The sequence below is a fragment of the Pelophylax lessonae genome, assembly GCF_965119305.1.
Source record: "Pelophylax lessonae genome assembly, chromosome: 9".
NCBI classification, from domain to species: domain Eukaryota; kingdom Metazoa; phylum Chordata; class Amphibia; order Anura; family Ranidae; genus Pelophylax; species Pelophylax lessonae.
In genome coordinates this window covers 244,233,426-244,258,170 of record NC_138776.1, presented here as the reverse complement: position 1 = coordinate 244,258,170, position 24,745 = coordinate 244,233,426, and the positions used below count along the sequence as shown (strand labels likewise).

Below are 24,745 nucleotides of genomic sequence, written 5' to 3'. Positions count from 1 at the left end.
GTCACCCCTATCCCCACCACCACCATACGAAACTACATACAAATTTTGGGGGCGCCTGTGAACAAAAACCTTGATTTTACTACACGTGTAATATATCACCCTGCACACTGGAATGAGAGCAATAATTATAGGATCATTATTAATGGTAACTCTGAACTGATGACCTCTATGATCTTTAATAGCTTTGCCTATAGAAAATATAGGGTACTGAAATGTGTTGCTATTTTCGGGCATGCATAGTCTTAAGGTTTGACACAAACTCATCTTTTATATTTTACCCAAAAATTGGGTAATATATTTTTAATGTACCCTAAAATTACCTGTTATTTCTTAGCCTGAGTTCACACTAAATGCAGACTTCATCTAAATAGCAACCCGTCCATGCAAACAGATTGCGGAGTGTATGTTAGGTTAACGACACCCCGCAATCAGTTTCCAAAACGCAGCGCGATTTGCAGAATCAGATCGCATGGGTGTGCAGGCTAAATATAACTAACATAGAGAAACCGGTAGTTGTTCATCAGTGGTCATTTTGTTAAAAAAAAAAAAAAAATGGGCTGCTCAGCCTAAAATGCCCGGGCCTATTTTTTGTCCCAGTCCGGGCCTGACTGACAGGTGTCCGACTACATCGGGTTAATGGCCGATGTGGACGTTCTGAGAAGTGATGAACCCCTGGACTACTGGGTGGCAGGCTTGACCTCTGGCCAGAGCTTGCAGAATTTGCAATGGAACTGTTGGCTTGCCGCTCGTCCAGTGTCCTGTCCGACAGGAATTTCAGCGCAGCAGGGGGGGATCGTGACCGATAAGCACGCTCGCCTAGCTCACGACAGTGTTGACTACCTCACATTTATAAAAATGAATGAGGCATGGATCTCGGAAGAATTCAGCACATGTGACCAGTAGACCATGTTTGATTCAAATTCCTCATGACAGCCCACAAATATCCGCCACCACCCATAACAATTCATAGTCCCTGTCTTAGGTAAATACAGCGGCATAAAAGGCCTTTTATGTCCATTGAATGCCTAATTTTGGGGGCCTGTAATGGCCAAAACTTATTTATCCTGTGAATTCTTAATGTACCTCCAGCCACAGAATACCAAGTTCTTTGCTGTCAGGTGAATGCCTGTTGTCTAATTTTTGGGGCCTGTACTGGCTGACACTTACTTCTGTATCCTGTGTATACCTAATGTACCTCTAGCCACAGAAAACCAAGTTCTTTGCTGTCAGGTGAACGCCAGTGGGCAAATTTTTGGGGCCTGTACTGGCTGACACTTACTTCTGTATCCTGTATACCTAATGTACCTCCAGCCACAGAAAACCAAGTTCTTTTCTGTCAGGTGAACGCCTGTGGGCTAATTTTTGGGGCCTGTACTGGCCGACACTTACTTCTGTATCCTGTAAATGCTTAATGTACCTCCAGCCACAGAAAACCAAGTTCTTTGCTGTCAGGTGAACGCCTGTGGGCTAATTTTTGGTGCCTCTACTGGCTGACACTTACTTCTGTATCCTGTGTATGCCTAATGTACCTCTAGCCACAGAAAACCAAGTTCTTTGCTGTCAGGTGAACGCCAGTGGGCAAATTTTTGGGGCCTGTACTGGCTGACACTTACTTCTGTATCCTGTATACCTAATGTACCTCCAGCCACAGAAAACCAAGTTCTTTTCTGTCAGGTGAACGCCTGTGGGCTAATTTTTGGGGCCTGTACTGGCCGACACTTACTTCTGTATCCTGTAAATGCTTAATGTACCTCCAGCCACAGAAAACCAAGTTCTTTGCTGTCAGGTGAACGCCTGTGGGCTAATTTTTGGTGCCTCTACTGGCTGACACTTACTTCTGTATCCTGTGTATGCCTAATGTACCTCTAGCCACAGAAAACCAAGTTCTTTGCTGTCAGGTGAACGCCAGTGGGCAAATTTTTGGGGCCTGTACTGGCTGACACTTACTTCTGTATCCTGTATACCTAATGTACCTCCAGCCACAGAAAACCAAGTTCTTTTCTGTCAGGTGAACGCCTGTGGGCTAATTTTGGGGCCTGTACTGGCTGACACTTACTTCTTTTTTCAGACTGGCATTGAAAATCAATGAGTCTGTAAACGTTCCACTAAATTGTGGAACGGATGCGGACCCATTTTACAGACGTGTGAATGGACCCTATATGTATTTGACATGTATTTACCGGCTGCTGTCAGTTCTGGCTGATTTAGAAAAAAAAGAATACATTTTTTGTCTGAAAAAAAAAAAAAAAATTATGGCAACTTTCCCAATAGCAATACTTCTGGTATGTCAGTGTCCATGTTGTGGGACTATGTGTGCACAGCTAGTAAGTATTTTGTGGTTGCAAATATGACCTGGAGGTTTTTAATGTTCCCCTGCCATTAAAGTGAATGGGGTCCGCTGCGAAGTTGCGGTTCGCGAACATTTGAGAAAGTTTGCAGATGGCGTTCACGAACCGCCCCGTCCGATGTTCGTCCATCACTTCTCCTGATTCTGTATTGCTTTGTCCAGCTGTTACCAAACTTGACCTGCCTCCTGGACTTGCCCTTCTGCTGAGTTGCCCTTCTGAGTTGGGACCAGAGAAAGATTACTTTGATGCAGATGGTCGGCTTAAACATACAGTTGTGCTCATAGGTTTACATACCCTGGCAGAATTTATGATTTCTTGGCCATTTTTCAGAGAATATGAATGATAACACAAAAACTTTTCTTTCACTCATATATATTGCAATGCACATTAAATGTAAAAAAAAAATCCCTTCTTTGTGCAAATTTTGCTAGAAAGGTTGTATAGCGGTACACAAAAGCACCATTCACAATTTTGAGTTAACGTCCCACCCTTTAGGGATATATATAATAAATATATATATATATATATATATATATATATAAAGAATTTTGGATTTAAGCACTGGAATATCTTCTACTCAACCTTTGACACTCTTGTGCGATGATCATGACTTTTATAGAAAACATATTATAGTTTTCCTGCTTTTAGCCTGGGTTACAATGTTGTAACAATGTATAAATAAACTTTTATGACATGTCTGGGTTTTTACCTGTGAAGATGAAGACAGTGGGAACATCAACTATACAGTATAAGGACAGACTTATACAGTATATGCTGCCTAATAGTCAATCTGAGCCTGTCTGTGGATACCCAAAATATATTGACTGAACAGCCAGAATATTTTGTCTGGTAGCCCTTCATTATGCGACTCGCAAAACATATGGCCCGCACGATGCTAAAAGAAGCCCATATTTAAGAGGAAGGATGAGAGACAAGCATATTTTTATGTAGACACTAAAATACTTGTCGAGAAGCATAACAGCTGAATTTAAGTTATGCTATGTAACTTGCCAATATACAGTACCTAGTTCACCAACTAGAATTTTGTTGGCACCATCAGGCCCAGTAATGTTGACCTCTGCTAGGATCACTGACTACTGTCCATTATATATTTGGCTCTGTATCACAGTCTCACCCATTCCCTGAATTGCAAATTCACTTGCTTACCATTGGCTACCCCTCTGGGATAAGATCGTCTTGTCCATGTTTTATAATCATGAGTGGAGCGACGGGCTGACGTCACAGCGTACGCAATTCCTGGAAGGACGGGCTGCTACAGAAAGCCTGCCAGCTTGCACATTTTATGCGTGTTTAAAGTTCATTTCTGTAAGTTTAATCTTTATTTATGGAATACATTTTTAAAAGATTTTATGCTATGGCAAGTTTTTATCTTTTTTTTTATAGAGTCACCTTAAAGTGGTGGATTTCTTTATCTTCAATTGAAAGTCCCCCTGGATGGAGAGAGGCCCTTAGCTGGGTATGAGCCACAAGCGAGATTAGCCTTTCCGTAATAGGAGGTCACTACTAGCTGGTAAGCACACACTTTGTAAGGTGGAGGCATTCACTCAGGATCAAGCCCTTTTTCTGGGGATGGATGGTGTACTGACAGTCAAGGACTCAGGTGCCACTGTGCAGCCTACGATCCATCTAGGTGAGTGCGCATGTGCGTGCGTCATGACGCACATTGTACCAACCCAGCCTCCTCTTAAGGATTGCTCACCCTCTCATCCAGTGCTGGATTTTTGTCAGCTTCCTGTTTTCTGTTCCCTGTTTCCTGTTGTGACCTCGGCTTGCTCCACAGACTTGTCTCTGCCTGATAACCTGTGTACCGACCCTGGCTTGCTCCACGGATCTGCTTCTGCCTGATAACTTTTGTACTGACCCCAGCTTGCTTTTACTTGGACTGACCACATGTGTATGAACCCCGGCCTGGCATTTACCACTGCACTGCTTGCTTTCACTGGAGCTTCTCAGAAGGGACCCGGATATCCCTCTCACCCATCCACCTGCACCACCACAAGCATCCAGTGCTACTTGGGTCACGTCACCTCCTGTCTCACTTCCAGGGGTGATTCGCACCGAGCCGCAAGGGAAGCCCTCTCAGCACTTCGGCCTCCACCCAGTGATCTGACACTGACCGTCTGAAGGACTTTTTCACAATTTGGACTTTCTTTCTTTATTTGATTTTCAAATATTAGGCTCAACTCTATTAGTGAATATGTTTTATAATCCACCACAGAAATGTATAGGTGCATCTGAGTACCAGTATGAGCATTTTAATTATCCTCAAAAAGTGGCTGTAAAAAGTCAAGAGTGATGAGTTTTTCTGTAGAGCGAATACAAATTAGGTTATGAGTGAAAGACGTTGGAGGGAGGTCTGCTGTACTCTTTATTACTCTCATCTAAAAAGACAGTACCACCCCAATTTGGGACCCCCAGAGATGTGTTTGATGGTTATTACCCTTCTGTTGGAATTGCAAAAACTGTAGGAGAACACTCCAACGCAATTATGGGCCCCAATGCCAGCCACTGACAAGTTTACCAAGTTTACTGGTCAGTTGAAGAGGAACTATGACTTTTAACCCCCCAGACCCCCCCCCCCCCAGTATATACAGTATATTTCATATGTAGGGCTTCCCTGTTAGGCAGGGCTGAGGAAGTGCAGACTTTGCCCCTCAAGTTAGATTTTGGGTACTCTGTGAAAGTAGGTTTAATATTATATTGTTTGTGAATTATTTATATTGCAACTGCTATTTGCTATTGTGTACAGTTTTTGTCACTGTAATTTACCGGGCATGCTACCCCAATAGACACATTTTGCTCCAGCCTTGGTGTGTCAGAGAGTACAACCTCATCTGAAGGGTCATTATCACTAGGAACCAGGGAACCCAATTATCCAGTGGCTCCTTTTGGAGTAGCTCTATCTTCATTTACCACAACATTTTCCACACATTAGATTATTTAGCCATGCTGGTCACTTACAAATGTCTATCCAAAAGATGTTAACAAGACAACGGCTTGAAGCAAAGAGCAAAAGGCAGCCTGTAAAAAAACTGCCAACACAAGTAAGATTTTTATTTTGATGTTGTAGGATTTATAGTAGTGTCAAATGACAGAGTTTAATATGCACTTTTGCTGCTTTGCATATTTTACTATCGGATCTATATATAACCTGAGATCATTGTCACTAAGATAAGAAATCGAAAAGTAATATAAGAAACGGTTATAGTTGTATCTACAGTTGTAAGAAAACACACTTCCTGAGACTTACATTTGGATCTACACTCAGAACGCCCCAAACAACAAAAGCGTGAGTGTACATGTATGTAATGTGTTTATTAATGTGGAACTGACATATAACATGTCTTCTATGGTCAGCTTTTGCTGGGGTTTGTATACTTCCTCCAATGCACATGGACACAAAATTGTGTGTCCTTGCAATGTCACAGAGTACCAAAATGCTCAGAGTTTTGGGAGTGGTGTGAGAGATCCACCGTGTGAGTTGATAGCTGGCAGGGAATGTGTGAGCAACTGGAACTGGCATATAACATGTCTTCTATGATCAGTTTTTGCTGGGGTTTGTATACTTCCTCCAATACACATGGACACAAAATTGTGTGTCCTTGCAATGTCACAGAGTACCAAAATGCTCAGAGTTTTGGGAGTGGTGTGAGAGATCCACCGTGTGAGTTGATAGCTGGCAGGGAATGTGTGAGCAACTGGATACTGCAAAACACTGCTGAGCACTGTAGAAAATACTACTAGGCACTGATGTTATAGCACTGCTGGCACTAGAATAACACCTACCGGGGCGCCAGGCTACTGGGCATTGTGATAGCACTGCTGGCACTAGAATAACACCTACTGGGCGCCAGGCTACTGGGCATTGTGATAGCACTGCTGGCACTGGAATAACATCTACTGGGTGCTGGGCTATTGGGTATTGTGATAGCACTGCTGGACACTGTAATGACAACTACTAGGCACTATGATAACACTGATGGGCACTAAATAAAAACTGAACTCCTGTTAATACTTTTTAATTAATTAATCAACATTTTTTTTTCCTCTTGGGGTAAAGGTGTTACTATACATTAATACTTAAAATTTAACCTTTGCAGGTCAGGGAGAAAAAAACAAAAGCCAGCACTTTATTTCCTCTTTAACACTAACAAAGTAAAGCATAATGTGCTAGTATGCATCCCAAACTAGCACATTATGTTAAACTGACCTGTAAAGGAAGCCCTGGTTGTCACCGCTAGAGGCCGCATCCATCTTTTTTCCCCGTCTTCCTTCCGGGTCTGCAGACTCCAGCTGTGTGACTGGCCGGAGCCGCTGGTCACAGTACGGGGCTCTGAAGAAACGGCACAGGTGGCCGTTCCTTCTGAGTGCATGTGCTGATTACGTCATCAGCAGTATATGCAGTAAATGTCTCCTAAACAGTACACGTTTAGGAGATATTTACAGTGCCTATAGGTAAGCCTTATTAAAGGCTTACTCATAGGTACAAACAATTAATAGAAGTTTACTTCCACTTTAAATGGTTTGTATCAAATCACTGACTGAAACTTTTGCTGGACAGCTTGGTCTGTTAAAGGAAGTTGAAAAATAACTAGTTTTACATGGTGATCTGGCCAGTAAATCAAAGTTCAAAAGCTTACAAAAAAAAAAACGAATCTATCTAAGAATTTGTAAGTTGCAATGTAGCACATTTTTAGATTCAATACAACTTTATTAGCTACTGGGTACTGAGCTACTGGGCTCTATAATATTAACAGGATTACAAAATTGCTGGCTATTAAGCTACTGGGCACTGTGATATTAATTGCTGAGCACTGTAATAACAACTGGGCATTGTGAAAAATGTTGGGCACTGATGTAACTAATGGGGACTGTTGTAGCTGAGCAGAGAACGATCCGCACTGGACAGCGGACCGTGTGAAAGGAGCCTTAGTCTGGAATCTGGGTCAGGGTTTACTACAGGTCAGGCTGGATGACTCACAGAGGCAAGTCTCTGGTGCCTCCTCCAGCTCTAAAGGTTTAGAGAAACTTCTAGAAGTTTATAGGCAGAGGCCAGGAGGGTTGATCTGCATACTTAGGGGAACTTGGCCAATCGCCTGGAAGAGGGTCTGGCATGGTGGCTGAGTCAGCCCTTAAATATGTATGAGTCATGCCAGCAGAGGAGTCGGGTGGAAGATGAAGTGCTGAGGAGACTGTCGGAGGCCTTGGAGCGGTCTCCTAGATCTAGGGGAAACCCCAGGTCCAGGCTGGGCTCAGGCTGGATTAGGAGGATTCATTCAGCAGAGCGGTTTGACATAGCAGCCAGGAGGCTTGGTAGTGCCCGCAAGCAGGGTAGCTGGGATCAGTTCTGCACAAGGAGAGTATACGCTCCTGCATGCAGCTTGCCTCAATTTTTTGTGCTACTTCCAAAGGAGCTGAGAGCTTGTAGTCTGCAATGGACTTTTGCTTCCAAATCCACTAAGGACTGTGTGAAGAAAGGAAAGGAAGCAGTTAAGGATCTTTTTGTACAGTATAAGGAAGTTGTCCCCTGTTCTTGTTGTTCTTTGCTTCATGTTGGGCATCCCATTAATCCCTTCACCCCATCCAAGTTGTTACCCTTAATAAAACATCAAAATAAAGCCCTGCGGGGATAGTGCTTTTGTGAAAATACAAATAATAGAACAAATTTTTGATTTAAAAAACGTAGAGTGAAAGGGTCATCATCAGCATTTCAAAACTACACGGAATGCAATACAATTGCAAGACATTTTGCTACAGGAAGTAAAAAGAACCCAGAAAATTCTTCAAATATATCATTAGTTGAAGGGTAAGGGCAGCATTTTCTTTTCTGCTTATACAGATGAAAAAGATGGGTCCAATAATCAAAGCAGTAATGTTAGAATAATTAGAACTCTCTTTAAACATTTTCAAATTTAATTTGCCTCCTTTGCAGACCAACTGCAGGTAGCCCATTGGTCACATTCTGATTGGTGGCCCCGTTTTCCCAAAAATACACCATTAGTATATGCTGACTGTGGCTCCACCCAATTTTGAAACCCACATTTTGGGTGTTCCTATGGGGGGATGTACAGCCAGCATAGAGCCATGACCCCCCCCCCCCACCCCCTCCAAGCTAAGTGATCCATCACTATTATGAATGAACAAGCAACTCTGCTTTTTAAAATATCACTCAAAGCTGCTTCTCTGTGTAAATTATCTTGCAGTGCCCTGTAATAGGAAGTCCATGCTTGCTCTCACCACCATTGCCATCTTCCCCAGTAGTTCCAAAGCAATCTGCGCAAAGAACTCATAAATCCAATAGTTCAGTCCATTTAGGTTTTTCTTTTATTAAAGTTCAAAAAAGCAGCAGTGATTTAAAGCATAAAATTCTCCATAAACAGAAATCTTGTGCGTAAATCCAACATCCTCTTCAATCTTCTTAATAAGGATAAGTAGCCACCACTTCCACATCACACACTACACAGCCTTCCTTCCCACATCAATTTGGGTAAAACCAGTACTGAAAAATAAGCATAATAAGAAGGTGCTCTGGCCTCATGCATTAACATTGGCATTCTTTTTGTTTTATTTAATAAAAAGTCCTATGTATACACAATGAGGTGCATTTATCAATTACCATCAGACCACTGGAAATGTGTCCAAGGGCGCAGCTTATACATTTCAAGGGCAATGACCTGTTCCTCAGAGCTCATAAATTTCTCCATATTGGAAAGCAACATTTCCAGCCATAAAACAAGCTCTTTTTTCAAGCACGAAGTACTGCAATTGCTGCTCCCATGCACCTATATTATTACGATACATTGAGGGGAGATCTCCAGGAAACCCTTAACCAGTTAAGCTGCACAAAGACCAGGGGCTATTTTGCGATTCGGCACTGCGTAACTTTAACGGACAATTGCGCGGTTGTGCAACGCTGTACCCAAATTAAATTGACGTCCTTTTTTTCCCACAAACAGAGCTTTCTTTTGGTGGTATTTGATCACCTGTGCAATTTTTACTTTTTGCGCTATAAACAAAAAAAGAGCGACAATTTTGAAAAAATAACAATATTTTTCAAATTTTTTTATATGAAATTCCCCCCAAAAAATGTAAAAATCTAAATTTTTTAACATTTTGCACCAATTTGTTTTCTGCTACATATGTTTGGTAAAAAAAAATTGCAATAAGAGTTTTTTGATTGGTTTGCGCAAAAGTTATTGCGTTTACTAACTAAGGGAAAGATTTTTGTCATTTTTATTGTTTTTTTTTTTCAACGAGTAATGGGGGCAATCTGCGATTTTTTTGGGGGGACTCTGACATTGCGGCTGACAGATCGGACCCTTGACTGACATTTTTGACACTTTTGGGGGTACCAGTGACATTACTACAGTAATCAGTACTATACATATGCACTGTTACTGTAAAAATGACACTGGCAGGGAAGGGGTTAACTTTATTGGAGATGCAGGAGTTAAATGTGTCCCTAGGGGCATGCTTCTAACTGTGGAGGGGCGTGGCTTTTCATGTAACCACAGAGACATACGATCCTACATAGCAGGATCGTATGATCTCTGCAGTTACACCAGGGAGAATGACAGGCGGCTTTGTTTACATCAGCCGCCTGCCTTTCTCCCTCTCCACCAAGAGATCGCGAGTGACCTGCAGACATCGGGTTCGCCGGTCACACGCGTGGACATGTCAGGGAATGAGGGGGGGCGGGAGCGCGCCTTTGGCGGCGCGCGCTCGCCCCCTATTGGCTCGCGGGTGAGTGACGTATATATACGTCACCTTGCCCAGGAGGGGCTGACCGCCGCAGTATATGTACTTGTGCCGGTCTGCAAGTGGTTTTTAACAAAACTGAGGATTTAGAGAGGTCCGAAGTAGGAGGAGCCACTTTTAAATATGCAGCATTCCAGGACAAGTGGAAGACCTTACCTCCACTGTTACAGATTTTATTCAGGAACTGCTTCCGGTTGTTTCAGTTGAAAGGCTGGAATTTGACACGATCCATAGAGCACTTGATCCTAAAAACCTAAGGATTCCCCGTGATATAATTGTAAAACTCACCTTTTACAAAACAAAAGAAGCTATTATGCAAGCTGCTTGGAATAAGGGGAATTTGGCTTTCCAATTTGAATTTTTGCACCACAAACCATTTTATGAAATGTAAAGCATTGAAACCCTTCCTTACTGTTCTGCAGAAAAAGATAATTAAATACAAATTGGGTTTCTCTTTTAAATTGGTGTTTGTGTATGACCATTGTTCACATTCTTTCTCTTCTCTGGAGGAAGCTTGTGACCTTCTTAACCACCTACAGCTCCTGCCTCCAGTCACAACAGACCCCTCCAGTTCTCAAACAAGCTCCCAATGCTCCTTTCATCTGACTCCCTTATGGGAAAAGGAAAATTGTTCCAACCCACACAACTCAGATAATCAGATTCCCTCTACATGCCCACTTCCAGCCACGGTGGTTACCACCTGAATTAGGGGTCACTCACCACATTTACTCCTCACCACCCCACACGGGGCCCTGGAACTACTGTAGCCTTGGAAGCTGATAACATTGTTTTAGATTTAACAGGGGTTTGACTCATTCTTTGTTTCCATAATATTTTATTGAGAATATTCAGATAGAAACAAGAAAAGGGTAGACAAAAAATACAAGGGCTCAACGGCTTAAAGGTTTACATGAATTTTTAAACTATGGCAATGAATGAATGCTTTAACCAAATACAGTATCTCACAAAAGTGAGAACACCCCCTTACATTTCTATAAATATTTTATTATATCTTTTCATGTGACAGCACTGAAGAAATGACACTGTTACAATGTAAAGTAGTGAGTGTACAGCTTGTATAACAGTGTAAATTTACTGTCCCCTCAAAATAACTCACCACAAAGCCATTAATGTCTAAGCCACTGGCAACAAAAGTGAGTACATCCCTAACTGAACATGTCCAAATTGGGCCCAAAGTGTCAATATCTTGTGTGGCCACCATTATTTTCCAGCACTGCCTTAACTCTCTTGGGCATGGAGTTTACCAGAGCTTCACAGGTTGCCACTGGAGTCCTCTTCCACTCCTCCATGATGACATCCTGGAGCTGGTGGATGTTAGAGATCTTGCGCTCCTCCGCCTTCCATTTTAGGATTCCCCGCAGATGCTCAATAGGGTTTAGGTGTGAAGACATGCTTGGTCAGTCCATCACCTTTACCCTCAGCTTCTTTAGCAAGGCAGTGGTCATTTTGGAGGTGTGTTTGGGGTCGTTATCATGTTGGAATACTGCCCTGCGGCCCATCTCCGAAGGGAGGGGATCATGCTCTGCTTCAGTATGTCATAGTACATATTGGTATTCATGGTTCCCTCAATGAACTGTAGCTTCCCAGTGGCGGCAGCACTCATGCAGCCTCAGACCATGACACTCCCCCCCACCATGCTTGACTGTAAGCAAGACACACTTTTCTTTGTACTCCTCACCTGGTTGCCGTCACACATGCTTAACACTATCTGAACTAAATAAGTTTATCTTGGTCTCATCAGACCACAGGACATGATTCCAGTAATCCATGTCCTTAGTCTGCTTGTCTTCAGAAAACTGTTTGCAGGGTTTCTTGTGCATCATTTTTAGAAGAGGCTTCCTTCTGGGATGACAGCCATGCAGACCAATTTGATGCAGTGTGCGACAGGCTGACCCCCCACCCCTTCAACCTCTGCAGCAATGCTGGCAGCACTCATACATCTATTTTCCAAAGACAACCTCTGGATATTACACTTAGCACTCAACTTCTTTGGTCGACCATGGCGAGGTCTGTTCTGAGTGGAACCTGTCCTGTTAACTGCTGTATGGTCCTGGCCACCATGCTGCAGCTCAGTTTCAGGGTCTTGGCAATCTTCTTATAGCCTAGGCCATCTTTATGTAGAGCAACAATTCTTTTTTTTTCAGATCCTCAGAGAGTTCTTTGCCATGAGGTGCCATGTTGAGCTTCCAGTGACCAGTATGAGAGAGTAAGATCAATAACACCAAATTTAACACACCTGCTTCCAATTCACACCTAAGACCTTGTAAAACTAACGAGTCACATGATACCGGAGAGGAAAAATGGCTATTTGGACCCAATTTTAACATTTTCACTTAGGGGTGTATTCACTTTTGTTGCCAGCGGTTTAGACATTAATGGCAGTGTGTTGAGTTATTTTGAGGGGACAGCAAATTTACACTGTTATACAAGCTGTACACTCACTACTTTACATTGTAGCAAAGTGTCATTTCTTCAGTGTTGTCACATGAAAAGATATAATAAAATATTTACAAAAATGTGAGGGGTGTACTCACTTTTGTGAGATACTGTATAAGAAAAGTGTATAGGAAAACTGTGATGAGTTGCATATACTAAACAGTTGCAAAGATTATAACATGAGCATGAGTTTTATGTCTCAGAGGTCGAGAAAGCCTGAATATTTGGTGAAGTCATATTCACGATTGAACTGACTTTGGTGTGAGTTAAGCTGACTTCTTGAGACAAGAGGGGTTAGTTGGGTATATTTCTATAATGTAGTGAAAGGATGAAGTTTATGGAGTGCCAAATACCACGGGGTGTAAATTACTTATGTCTAGGGATCATTTCAAGGTTGGTAGACCAACTGACCACCTTGATTGGTTCTATAAGCTTTGTGGAAGCAAATGTGGGAGGGAACGGTTTAAGAGTGAGAGGGAGAATATCATTAGATAAAGAGTATAGAGATGTCAAAGAGAATAGATAGGAGGGAAGTAGGCTGAGACGAGGGGAGAGGGGGCTGTATTTAAGTAGGCATACTAAAAATCTGGTTCTAACTTTATAACTATCTTTTTTCTATTTTAGATTTCATGATGTCAAATCCTGTGCATGAAGGTGTACCTCCCCACTATGAGACTGTAATAGACAGCACTCCATCTGCAGTTCCAGTGTCAAATGTGCCTGTGCCTTCTTTCTTTCAGAGTGGCTATCCTCCCCCACCTACATACTTCCCTCCTTCAACCCAGACAAGAAGTGTCCCCACTGTTGCTCCACATGGGCATCCCTCCACCATCATGCCACAAAATATAAACCCATCTTTACCATTTTTCCAAACATTTTTGAAGGGTAAACCAAAGGCTCTTGGAGTAAGTATTAAAGATGACCATGTACCACACAGTTTAATCATACAGGGAGCCTAGGAAATTGTGAGAACCACATCAAAAACTGTACCTATCTTTTTGCAATAGTCAATACGATACTATATTTAAGGAAGAACAAAGATGGAAAACAATTTTAAAGTTGATTTTAGAAGATAATTTAGCATTGTTTTACACTAGTGGTTACTCAGCATAGCAAAAGAAAGTTTTAGGGAAAATTAAGTCTTCTAATCCCTCTGCACCATACCCGACCTTTTGCACAATTTTTCATTTATACTTCAGGTCTTATGTGTGGGTGTTTCCACCCCGCGCACCTAGTGTAGTGGAGTCTACGAAGCCCTTCATAACATCTCTAGCAATTAATGTGATTCTTTTTTGATGATTTTATGCTTTTTTTTCTTCTGTGTTTTCTTGCACTCGTATCCATGTACTATAGCTAATTTTCATGTTCTACTATCTGGAGCATTGAACGATAAGCTCCAGAAGAAGCGTAATGCGAAACATGTTGAGTGATCGGGCTCGATTAATTTTTGTATTATCTATAAATGACCTCATCAATTGATCTTTTTGGAGGACAGCCTTCGCACCTGTCGTCTTCAACGGATCACCCTGATGTGGAACATAATTCAGATAAATATGTCAATATCCAAGTAGCTCTTATTTGCTTGTTTTAGACTGTTATAATATAATTTACCCATCACATGTTTGCCTAGTATATGGATGCCTTTTTAGACGATGTGCTTATGTTTTTCTTATTTTACAATTACTAAGAATAAAACGTTTATGTTTTAACCTATCATGTGCCTTCAAAGTCCATGCTTCTCTACTTTTGTAGTCCAGAGGGATTAGAAGACTTAATTGTCATGTCTGTTCGATAGGAAAACGGAATTTTTGTAAAATCTTACCTGTAAAATTCCTTTCTCTGAGTCCTCCGACAGTCGCCGCCCCTTCATATTCGTCACAATAGGGTTATTGACCTTTTCTCCGTAGGAGTGGCTAGACAACAGAATATGTTAATATCAAAGCTTTTAGCATATTCCACCCCCAGGGGGTGGTCCCCTCCGTCAATACCCTCCTGCTTCCTGCATTCCTACCTCAGTTTCAGTAGCATAGCAGTAGAGTACATAAATAAAACTCCAAAAGAGGGGCGGGGGCGGCGACTGTCGAAGGACTTACAAAAATTCCGTTTTCTCTTACGTCCTCCGACAGTCGCCGCCCCTTCATATTCGTCACAATAGGGACGTCCCAAAGCAGTGTAAACATGAGGGGTGGGGAAAAAAAAGCAGCCGCGCCCAAGGCAACGCAGTACCCACATCAGAGAAAGGAACCTTACCAAAGGAAGGAAACCAACTGGGCAACATGAAAAAAACTTGCTCAACAGGAGCAACAACCCAGGAAATAACAAGTAACCTAGGGGTAAAAATACCCCAACAGCCAAGGACCCAAACAAGGGACCCTAAGGCACTGCCGCACTAAGAACTTTACGGCCAAAGGAAGCATCTGCCGATGCCTGAACATCCACCTTGTAGAATTTTGAGAAGGTGTGAACGGACGACCAAGTCGCCGCCTTACACACCTGGGCCACAGAAGCCCGATGATGACAGGCCCAAGACGTACTCAGAGATCTCGTAGAGTGCGCCTTCACAGGCATGGGGGGAACTTTCCCCTTCAAAGCATAGGCCTGTTCAATGACCTGCCTGATCCATTTGGCGATGGTAGAGGCCGACGCCGCCATGCCCTTTCGAGGCCCCTCCGGAAGAACAAAGAGAGAATCCGTCTTGCGAAAGGATTCAGTCGATAACAGGTAAACCCTGACCGCCCGAACAACATCCAAGGAATGCAAAGCCTCTTCCTTTGGATGTTTAGGCTTTGCGCAAAGCGAAGGCAAGACAATGTCCTCATTGAGGTGAAATTCCGAAATCCTTTTCGGAAGGAAAGACGGGTTAGGACGCAAGACCACCTTATCCAAATGAACCACCAAATACAGAGATCTGCAGGACAAGGCAGCCAGCTCCGACACCCTACGAGTCGAGGTGATTGCCACCAAAAAGGCGACCTTCTTGGACAACATAGACAACGAGATCTCCCTGATTTTTTCAAAGGGAGCATGTTGCAACACGGACAGAACAAGATTCAAGTCCCATGGAGGCAAAGGCTCCCTCCTAGGAGGGACCAGATGCCGCACCCCTTGAACAAAGGTGCCAACTAAAGAATTAGACGCCACAGGGCGCTGAAAGAGAACGGCCAGAGCAGAAATCTGACCCTTAATGGTGGCCAACGCCAAACGCTGGTCCACGCCCGTTTGAAGAAAAGCCAACACCCTTGATACCGAGTACGAACGAGGGGAATACCCCCTGGACTCACACCAGGCAAAATAGGCCTTCCAAGTACGGTAGTAAACCTTCCCCGAAGAGGACTTTCTAGCCTTAATCAAAGTGTGAATGACCTCAGGGGAGAGACCCCTATCCTTCAGGATCTGGGTTTCAACAGCCAGGCCGTCAAAGCCAGCGACTGTAAAGCAGGATGGAATATCGGCCCTTGAGACAGGAGATCGTCTCGAAGAGGCAGACGCCACGGAGCGTCGCCCGCCAGATTCACGAGGTCTGCGTACCAAGACTGGCGAGGCCAGTCTGGTGCCACCAGAATCACCATTTTCAGTTCCGAGGCCAGCCTCCGAAGGAACCTGGACAGCAGCTGAATCGGTGGAAAGGCATACATCAGACGATACTGATGCCAGGGCGCCACCAACGCGTCTGAGGCATCTGCCCGAGGATCGCGCGTTCTTGCCACGAACCTTTCCACCTTGTTGTTCAGACGAGACGCGAACAGGTCCACATCTGGGGACCCCCACTTCTCGCACAACATCAGAAAGACATCCGGGTGAAGGGACCATTCTCCCTGGTCCAGGGTCTGGCGGCTCAGATAATCCGCCTGCCAGTTTTCCAGCCCCGGAATGTGAACAGCAGATATCACCGGGACATGCGTCTCGGCCCAAGACAGAATGTCGGCCACCTACCGAGCCGCTCGGGCACTCCTGGTTCCCCCTTGGTGGTTGATGTAGGCCACCGCTGTGGCATTGTCCATCTGCACCCGAACCGGACGGCCCTGCAGCCTGTCCGACCAACGCCGAAGGCAGAGATTTATTGCTCGCAATTCCAGAATGTTGATCGGAAGGGAGGACAGGCTGGCATCCGTGATGATCACTGTCCACGAGCAAGGGCGAAAAGACTTGCCCCCCCCGACACCGCCAGGGACCGGAGCCACCACAGAAGGTCCCTTCTGGTGCGATGACTCAACGAAATCCGGAGATCCAGAGATTGCGGTCGTCCGTCCCACCTGGCCAGAATCTCCCTTTGGAGACCCCGCGTGTGAAACTGGGCAAAGGGTATCGCCTCGAAAGCCGAGACCATCAGCCCCAGACACCTCATGCACGTCCGGAGGGACGAGCACTGAACGTCCCTGAGAGACCCGACTTCTTCTTGAAGCTTCCGGAGCTTGTCTTCCGGCAGGAAGACCTTCGCCTGAACAGAGTCCAGGATCATTCCCAGGTAAGGAAGACAATCCGACGGACACAGCGTCGACTTTGGAAAATTTATCGTCCAACCAAACTCTTGCAGAGTCTGCATCGTGACGGACAGGTCATTCACCAGGCCCTGACTGGTCGCAGACCGAACCAGAATGTCGTCCAGATACCCCAGGATCGAGATGCCCTGGGCTCTCAACAAGGCCAAGACCGACGCAAGCACCTTGGTGAAAACCCGCGGAGCCGAGGCGAGACCGAAGGGCAACGCCACAAATTGGTAGTGATCCTCCGCAATGGCGAATCGAAGATACTGCTGGTGACCCTCAAAAATGGGGATGTGAAGGTACGCATCCTTCAAGTCGATGGAGGCCATGAATTCCCCCGGAATCAGGGCAGCCACCACTGAGCGCAGGGATTCCATGCGGAACTTGCGAACCCGCACAAAGCGGTTCAGAGCTTTCAAGTCCAGAATCGGACGTACCTTGCCCTCCTTTCTGGGCACAGTGAACAGATTTGAATAGAATCCCCGAAACCTGTCCCGATGAGGCACCGGAATCACCACTCCCTGAGCCCGCAGGTCCCGCACCACCAGGTGCAGATCCCGCAAGCGCTCCGGAGACAGCTGAAGATTTGAGGGAAAAAATCTGCCCGCCGGCCGAGAGAGAAACTCGATCTTGTATCCAGATCGAACGATTTCCTGAACCCACCTGTCCCGAACGCGGGCCAGCCAGGGTTGAAGAAAACCGAGCAAACGTCCCCCCACCCCAAAACTGGGTGAGGGCGCCCCTTCAGGCCGCATTGTTATGGGCAGTGGACCCGGACTGGCCGGACTTCTGCTTACCTGCCCACGGCTTTTTCTGGGAGCCTTGTCCCTTGAAGGGCTTACCCTTATAGTGCGACCGAAAGGCACGAAAGGACCCCTGAGAGGGTCTAAACGAAGCATTCTTCTTACCGCGAACAAACTTAGACTTGTGAGTCTGGGGCAAAAGAGTACTCTTCCCCCCAGAAACACCCTTGATCAGAGTATCCAAGGATTCGCCAAAAAGGCGAGAACCCGCGTAAGGCAAATTAGCCAAAGTCTTGCGAGAAGATTGGTCAACAGACCAACATTTCAGCCAGATCAGGCGACGGTTCAACACTGCCACACTCTGCAGACGCGCAGCCAAAGGGACCATATCTAGGTCCGCATCACACAAATACATGACACCCTGATGAATCTGATCCACCATAGCCAATGTCGACGGCGAAGCAGAGTCAGTCACCAGAGTGCGCCTGAGCACCTGCGTCCAATCGGCAATAGCCTGGGCTGCCATAATGGAAGCAAAAATAGGCTTCAGCATAGAGCCCGCAACCGTATAAGAGTGACGGGCCAGAGACTCCAATCTCCTGTCCGTAGGGTCCCGGAACACCGGGGTATCCTCAGCAGGAATCGCAGTGGATTTATTCAAAATCGCCACTGCGTGATCCACCTGAGGCGGCACACACCAACGCTCATCAGTAGCCGGTGTAAAAGGATAACGCAGCTTGAACCTACTTGGCACAGCAAAAGGCTTCTTTATGTTGCGCCATTGCTCCTCAACAGCGCGCTGAAATTCCGTAGAGCAAGGAAAAACCTGCGACGTTTTACGTTTTCTCTGAGTCCCATAATAAGAGGACATCAAAGCAGGAGGACATGGTTCATCCTCCAAATGCAGCGTTGTTTGATAGAAGCAACCAAATCATCCATGAGTGCAAGCTCTTCAGACGAGCCAGGGGGAGAATTGTCAACCCCTTCCACCTCAGCCTCCCCTTCAGACCCCGCAAGGTCTAGAGAAGAACGAGACCCTGAGAAGGGCACACCAGCCATAGCATCCCCATCGCCCTCTGAATCAGAGGAAATGGACACCCTGGGCCTTTTTGTGGATCGATCAGCCACCAGCATCTGCACCTGAGCAGCAAGGTTAGCCACAATAGTAGCCAGATCAGCCCCCTCGGGGGAAGCAGCAGCAGCCCCCTGGCCCCCTACCAAGGAGGGAGGAAACTTGCTTTCCTGAGAATCCATGCCCCAGTAACTTTAGGAAAAAAAGAAGTACTGCCCCTTTAAGGCCGCGGTGATTGTAGCCCACCGCACTCACAAAACACACTGACCCACCGGGCTAGGAATACAAAGGCAAGGAAAACAGGAATGGAAGGTAAAACCTGGAGAGGTCACACAGGCTGCTGCTTCATCGATCGCTGTCCTCAGAGCAAAAGGAAGTGATGCGAGACTGACCGCCCCCATAAAGCGTATGTAAGGCTACACAAACATGGCCGCCGGCCGAGGCTATAGAGGCAGAAACACTGACATGTGGCCCTCGCGATCGCCGCCAAAATGGCGACGTTTGGCGCCAAAACGGCGCTCTCACCACACAGGATCGGCACCACAAAACTGTCACAAAAAAATGGCGGACCGCAGCAGCGGTCGCCGCACAGTATGCCTACAACATGTCTCACAGTCATGTCCTTCACAGCACACAGCATGTCACACAGCCTGTTACACAGAGCAGAGCAGGAGAGCCCCCCCCCCCCGCCTTGCAGCCCACAGAGAGCAGCTATACTGACAGGGAGCTCAGCATAATGCACAGACATGCAGGGTCCCACAGTCCCAGACTGACACCCAAGACAGACAGGTCCCCACACAGAAATACACTTACCATCCGGATGGCGTGGGGAGCCTGCACAAGCGATCAAACCGCTGCACTAAGGACAGGGAGAGTCGCAGCCAGGACGCAGTGGAATTGCGGTGCGAAACCACATGGCGTCCAGTGAGGTAGCCACCTCACCGCAGCATCCCTGCAGCGGACAGGGATGGGTCGTTCATATGAACGCTCGATGGCAGGCTGGGAAGCCACTGGCCCCGAACCCCGGATAACCAGGGAGGCCAGCCCGAGACCCAGCACCGCACGATCATCTTCATCAGAAAGAGCTAGAGCTGAAAATAAACAGCTAAGTAAAGAAAAGAGAAAAACAACTCCAAATGAAATCAAAAAGAGAGAAGAAGCTGAGGCTGAAAAGCCCCAGCACAGGAAACGTCTAACCTACTCCTGAGCTAGACAAATGAAACTGAGGTAGGAATGCAGGAAGCAGGAGGGTATTGACGGAGGGGACCACCCCCTGGGGGTGGGGTATGCTAAAAGCTTTGATATTAACATATTCTGTTGTCTAGCCACTCCTACGGAGCAAAGGTCAATAACCCTATTGTGACGAATATGAAGGGGCGGCGACTGTCGGAGGACGTAAGAGAAGTGATATTAGAGGTTTAAAATCAAGAGGGAGAATGGAGATTATGTTCCCCAGAGCATGGTCTCCAAAAATTGGGAAGAGAGGGACTGTATATGATTTGGACTTTCTCAGTACCTCACATATAATTGACATGTACAACAACCAAATATTATAAAAAATACAAAATGTATAAAGTGCACAAAGTAGTTAAAAAGCATGAAATATGCAAAAAACACAAAAAAAGAAACATTAATTTACAAGAATATAAAATTCATATTTATAAAAGGCTGAATTAGATCGAACATTGGTCAATACTTATTGCATTTGAAATAGAATGTTCTGAATCCAATAGGCTATCTGTTCCCCAACATGTCTGCTTCCTCAGGAGGATTTTAGTATATACACATTCTAGTGATATAAAAATATTTAATATAAGCTATGTGCAGTACGAAATATAAACAATTTAAACAGTAAAATGAGAAATTTTGAAAAATATATAAAATAAGGAAAAAGGGGAAAAAGGAGGGAAATATTTTGGCTCGCCAAAAAAAGATGCATCAGACCAGATAGCGACTCAGCTACAAACCCCCCCCCCCCTTTTTTTTCTTTACTATTATAATTTTTCTTATCAGATTTTCACGTATTTCCTATATTTCCCATAATAAATTATCTGTCTATATATATATATATATATATATATATATATATATATATATATATATATATATATATATATATAGACAGATAATGTAGTATGGGAAATATAGGAAATATGTGAAATTCTGATAAGAAGAATTATAATAGTAAAGAAAAAGAGGGGGGGGGGGAAGAAAAAAGTTTTTGTAGTTGAGTCACTATCTGGTCTGATGCATCCTTTTTTGGTGAGCCAAAATATTTCCCTCCTTTTTCCCCTTTTTTTCTTATTTTATATGTTTTTCACAATTTCTTATTTTACTGTTTAAATTGTTTATATTTCGTACTGCACATAGCTTATATTATATATTTTTATATCCCTAGAATGTGTATATACTATAATCCTCCTGAGGAAGTGGACTTTAGCCGTAAAACATGTTGGGGAACAGATATCCTATTGGATTCAGAACATTCTTTTTCAAATGCAATAAGTATTGACCAATGTTTGGTCTAATTCAGCCTTGTATAAATATGAATTTTATATTCTTGTAAATTAATGGGTTTTTTTTGTGTTTTTTGTGTATTTCATGATTTTTAACTATATTGTGCATTTAATAAATCTTGCATTTTTTATAATATTTGATTGTTGTACATGTCAAATATATCTGAGGTACCGAGAAAGTCCAAATCATTTACAGCCCCTCTCTTCCCAATTTTTGGAGACCATGATTTGGGGAACATAGTCTCCATTCTCCCTCTTGATTTTGATTTCAATACAAATGCTGGTACCTATTAACAAACTTTTATATTTAGGCTCTCCCCTAAATTAGAAATTAGAGGTTTGTTAAAAATGACCTGAAAGTCCAGAATAAGTCTTGTAATGGATCACCCCGACTGGGTACCTCCATTGACAGATGCTCCTAGTGCTTCCCGAGGGCTCCAAGCACTCTACCAGACACCATAACCTCCTCAGACCCCACGAACCGCCACAGCTTGGTTGGGGTCTCGCCGTCCCCTACCCACCCTGGACCTATGACAAGGCTCCAGGTTCCAGTGGGTGAACCTCTCTTTTCCCAGAGGTGAAGCAGGCACAGGAACAAGCTCTTACAAGAGCTTAGTGATTATCCAAGGGAGTATGAAGAGCACAGCAATCCCTTGTAGCAGGTTCCCCCAATGAGAGACAGGACTCTAGATTGAGTGTGAAGTATAACTCTTTATTGAACAAGAAACATACTTTTATACAGTTTTCCTCTACAAGGTTAGCGCCCAGGTGGACCTTGTGGAGAACAGGAGAACAGGACATGACATTCATAATCCAATAGAAACAGGTTTTACACTCAGTCATTCCCATACAGTGTACACAATCCCTCCCCGTCGACTGATTACATTATCATATGCAGATGCAATTGTATACAGAAAAAGGATTAACCTGAACTAATTAGCTGGCCATCTGGACAGAACAATGTGAGGGTATTAACATTTAACAATGGGACAGGCACAATCTACATTCACATATACATCCCATAATAAGTTTATCTCAAGGCAGACAGACACAATAGAACAATGGAATACACATTATCTCAATACACAAACAATACACAACAAGTCTCCCAGTGTAAAGTGGGATTAAATCTTCATATTTCTATATGAATATATTGCTGTCCCACTTGAAGCAATCCAAACCTTTAAGTATCTGTTTTTTTACTTCCAATGATGGTGAATACCGTCACAAGTCTGTATTAGTCCATATACTGATAGTGGCCACTCCTCATTAAGAATAAGTGATCGCTGTAGGGAACAAAAAGAAACAGCATAGGGCACCAACTACAGTAAGTTTAGTATGTAAAAAGGCTCTGTATTACCTTTCGTATCAGTGATTTACCATTTGTCTATCGTAAAATAAACTCATCTCTCCACAATTCTGTCCTTATGTTGGTAATCCTGCTATTTTATCCTGATCCACTGGGCAGAAGGGAAACGGATCGGATTGGATGTCAGCGAGTGTAACGGACACATTTTCTTTATTACCCATCGCTCCATAGAGGAGAATTGATGTTCCGATCGGGTCCACCTGAAAAAACGTACAGGCGGACCCAATCAGAACATTTATGTGAAATAACTCTGAGTGTGTTGTAATACGAACATGGACAAGCTAGGTGGATGGACACAAAGAAACAAAAACTGGAGGTTTCAGAACCACCATGGAACGCATGGAGAGCTATGACTGGAAGTGATATCACACCTGTGAGGACCACACCAGGTACTAAAAACCTGCACTATGTTTTTATTACTGGTTGTGTGACGCTTCCTCTAAAGTCCAAACGGGCAAATCTCTGCATTTGCACTGGGGGGGGGGGGGGGGGGCGTAGACACAGTACGTGTTTCGGAGCATCTCAGCTCCTTTTTCAAACGATTAAGGGTGTAATGGGAAGATCTCATTTATAATAATGAGCATGGGAGGACTGCATAGCTCAGAAGAACTGTACTAATATTCAAAGTGCAAACATATAAACATATTCTAACCATAAGCCTTCATTTGTGTAACAGACGTGGGAATCTCAAAAATGGGAGATTATAAAAAAAAAAAAAACTATGATTGCTAAGAACTATGTCAAACCAATGGCAGGGGATTCCTGTTTGCATTACACCAGTTGCCATCTTCCCAGTTGGATAAACAATATCCCCAAAAGTCAATTCTGTTTATTACCACAAAACTGTATGAGAGTGGGCAATAACACACAATTGTATGAGAGTGGACGACCATAACACAAAACTGTATGAGAGTGGACCATAACACACAATTTTTGGAGAGTGGACCATAACACACAATTTTTGGAGAGTGGACCATAACACACAATTGTATGAGAGTGGAACCATAACACACACTTGTTTGAGAGTGGACCATAACACACAATTGTTTGAGAGTGGACCGTAACACACAATTGTATGAAAGTGGACCATAACACACAATTGTATGAGAGTGGACCGTAACACACACTTGTTTGAGAGTGGACCATAACACACAATTGTTTGAGAGTGGACCATAACACACAATTGTATGAGAGTGGACCATAAAACACAATTGTATGAGAGTGGACCATAACATACAATTGTATGAGAGTGGACCATAACACACAATTGTTTGAGAGTGGGCCATTACATATGGAAAAGTGTCCTATTCAAGAAAAAGTTTCTTGATAAAGGATATCCTTGTGAACTTATAGAAGAGGCCTATTCATTATTAGGGACATTGGGTGTTCGAGGTTCGGCCGAATTTAGAACTTTTTGCTGAAAAAGTTTGGAATTCGGCAACCAGAACCGACCAAAATGCAATGGGCCAGGAAATGGGCTTTAAAAGCCTGTGATTGGACCAGAACCATTAGTAAAAGCCAATTGAGGGGGCAGGAGAATGCTAGGAATGTGATTGGAGTGACTAGGGGGTCCCTAGGCCAATCATTAGTGAATACGCCCCCCAGTATATAAGATAGCCCCCGCCAAATTCCTAGCATTGTAATACAGGGACATGGAAGAGAGTGGAAGCAGTTCTGTTAATTTTACTTTAAAAGTGTCATTTAGCATTTATTAGTGTGAGGAAAGGGATATCTAGTGTAGTTAGGGTGCTCTTTTACACTTTAGTTAGATGCAAAAATTTAGTTTCTGTAGGGAAAGTGTTAAGTGCCAGGGTGACCGTAATGTAGTGTAGGGTTAACTGACTGCTATGGCAGGGTGACCAAACCCTTCCATTTCAGGGTGACCGTAATGTAGTGTAGGGTGAACTGACACTGACTGCTATGGCAGGGTGACCAAACCCTTCCATATCAGGGTGACCGCTATAGAGAAAAGATAGT

The 24,745-nt window shown here is 44.1% G+C and overlaps 1 protein-coding gene and 1 long non-coding RNA gene across 2 annotated transcripts in view; both read left to right on the top strand.

Moving 5' to 3' along the window:
- Positions 1 to 24,745, top strand: part of LOC309563035 — a 268,455-nt gene that overhangs the window by 207,279 nt on the left and 36,431 nt on the right. The gene's annotated exons all lie outside the window — the stretch shown is intronic.
- Positions 13,214 to 24,745, top strand: part of LOC309562848 (membrane-spanning 4-domains subfamily A member 8-like) — a gene marked incomplete at both ends in the record, with an annotated part of 47,019 nt that continues 35,487 nt past the window's right edge. Inside the window, one exon of the mRNA XM_082267165.1 lies at positions 13,214 to 13,489. Coding sequence (XP_082123291.1) covers positions 13,214 to 13,489 — 276 coding nt within the window. The remainder of the gene's footprint in view (positions 13,490 to 24,745) is intronic.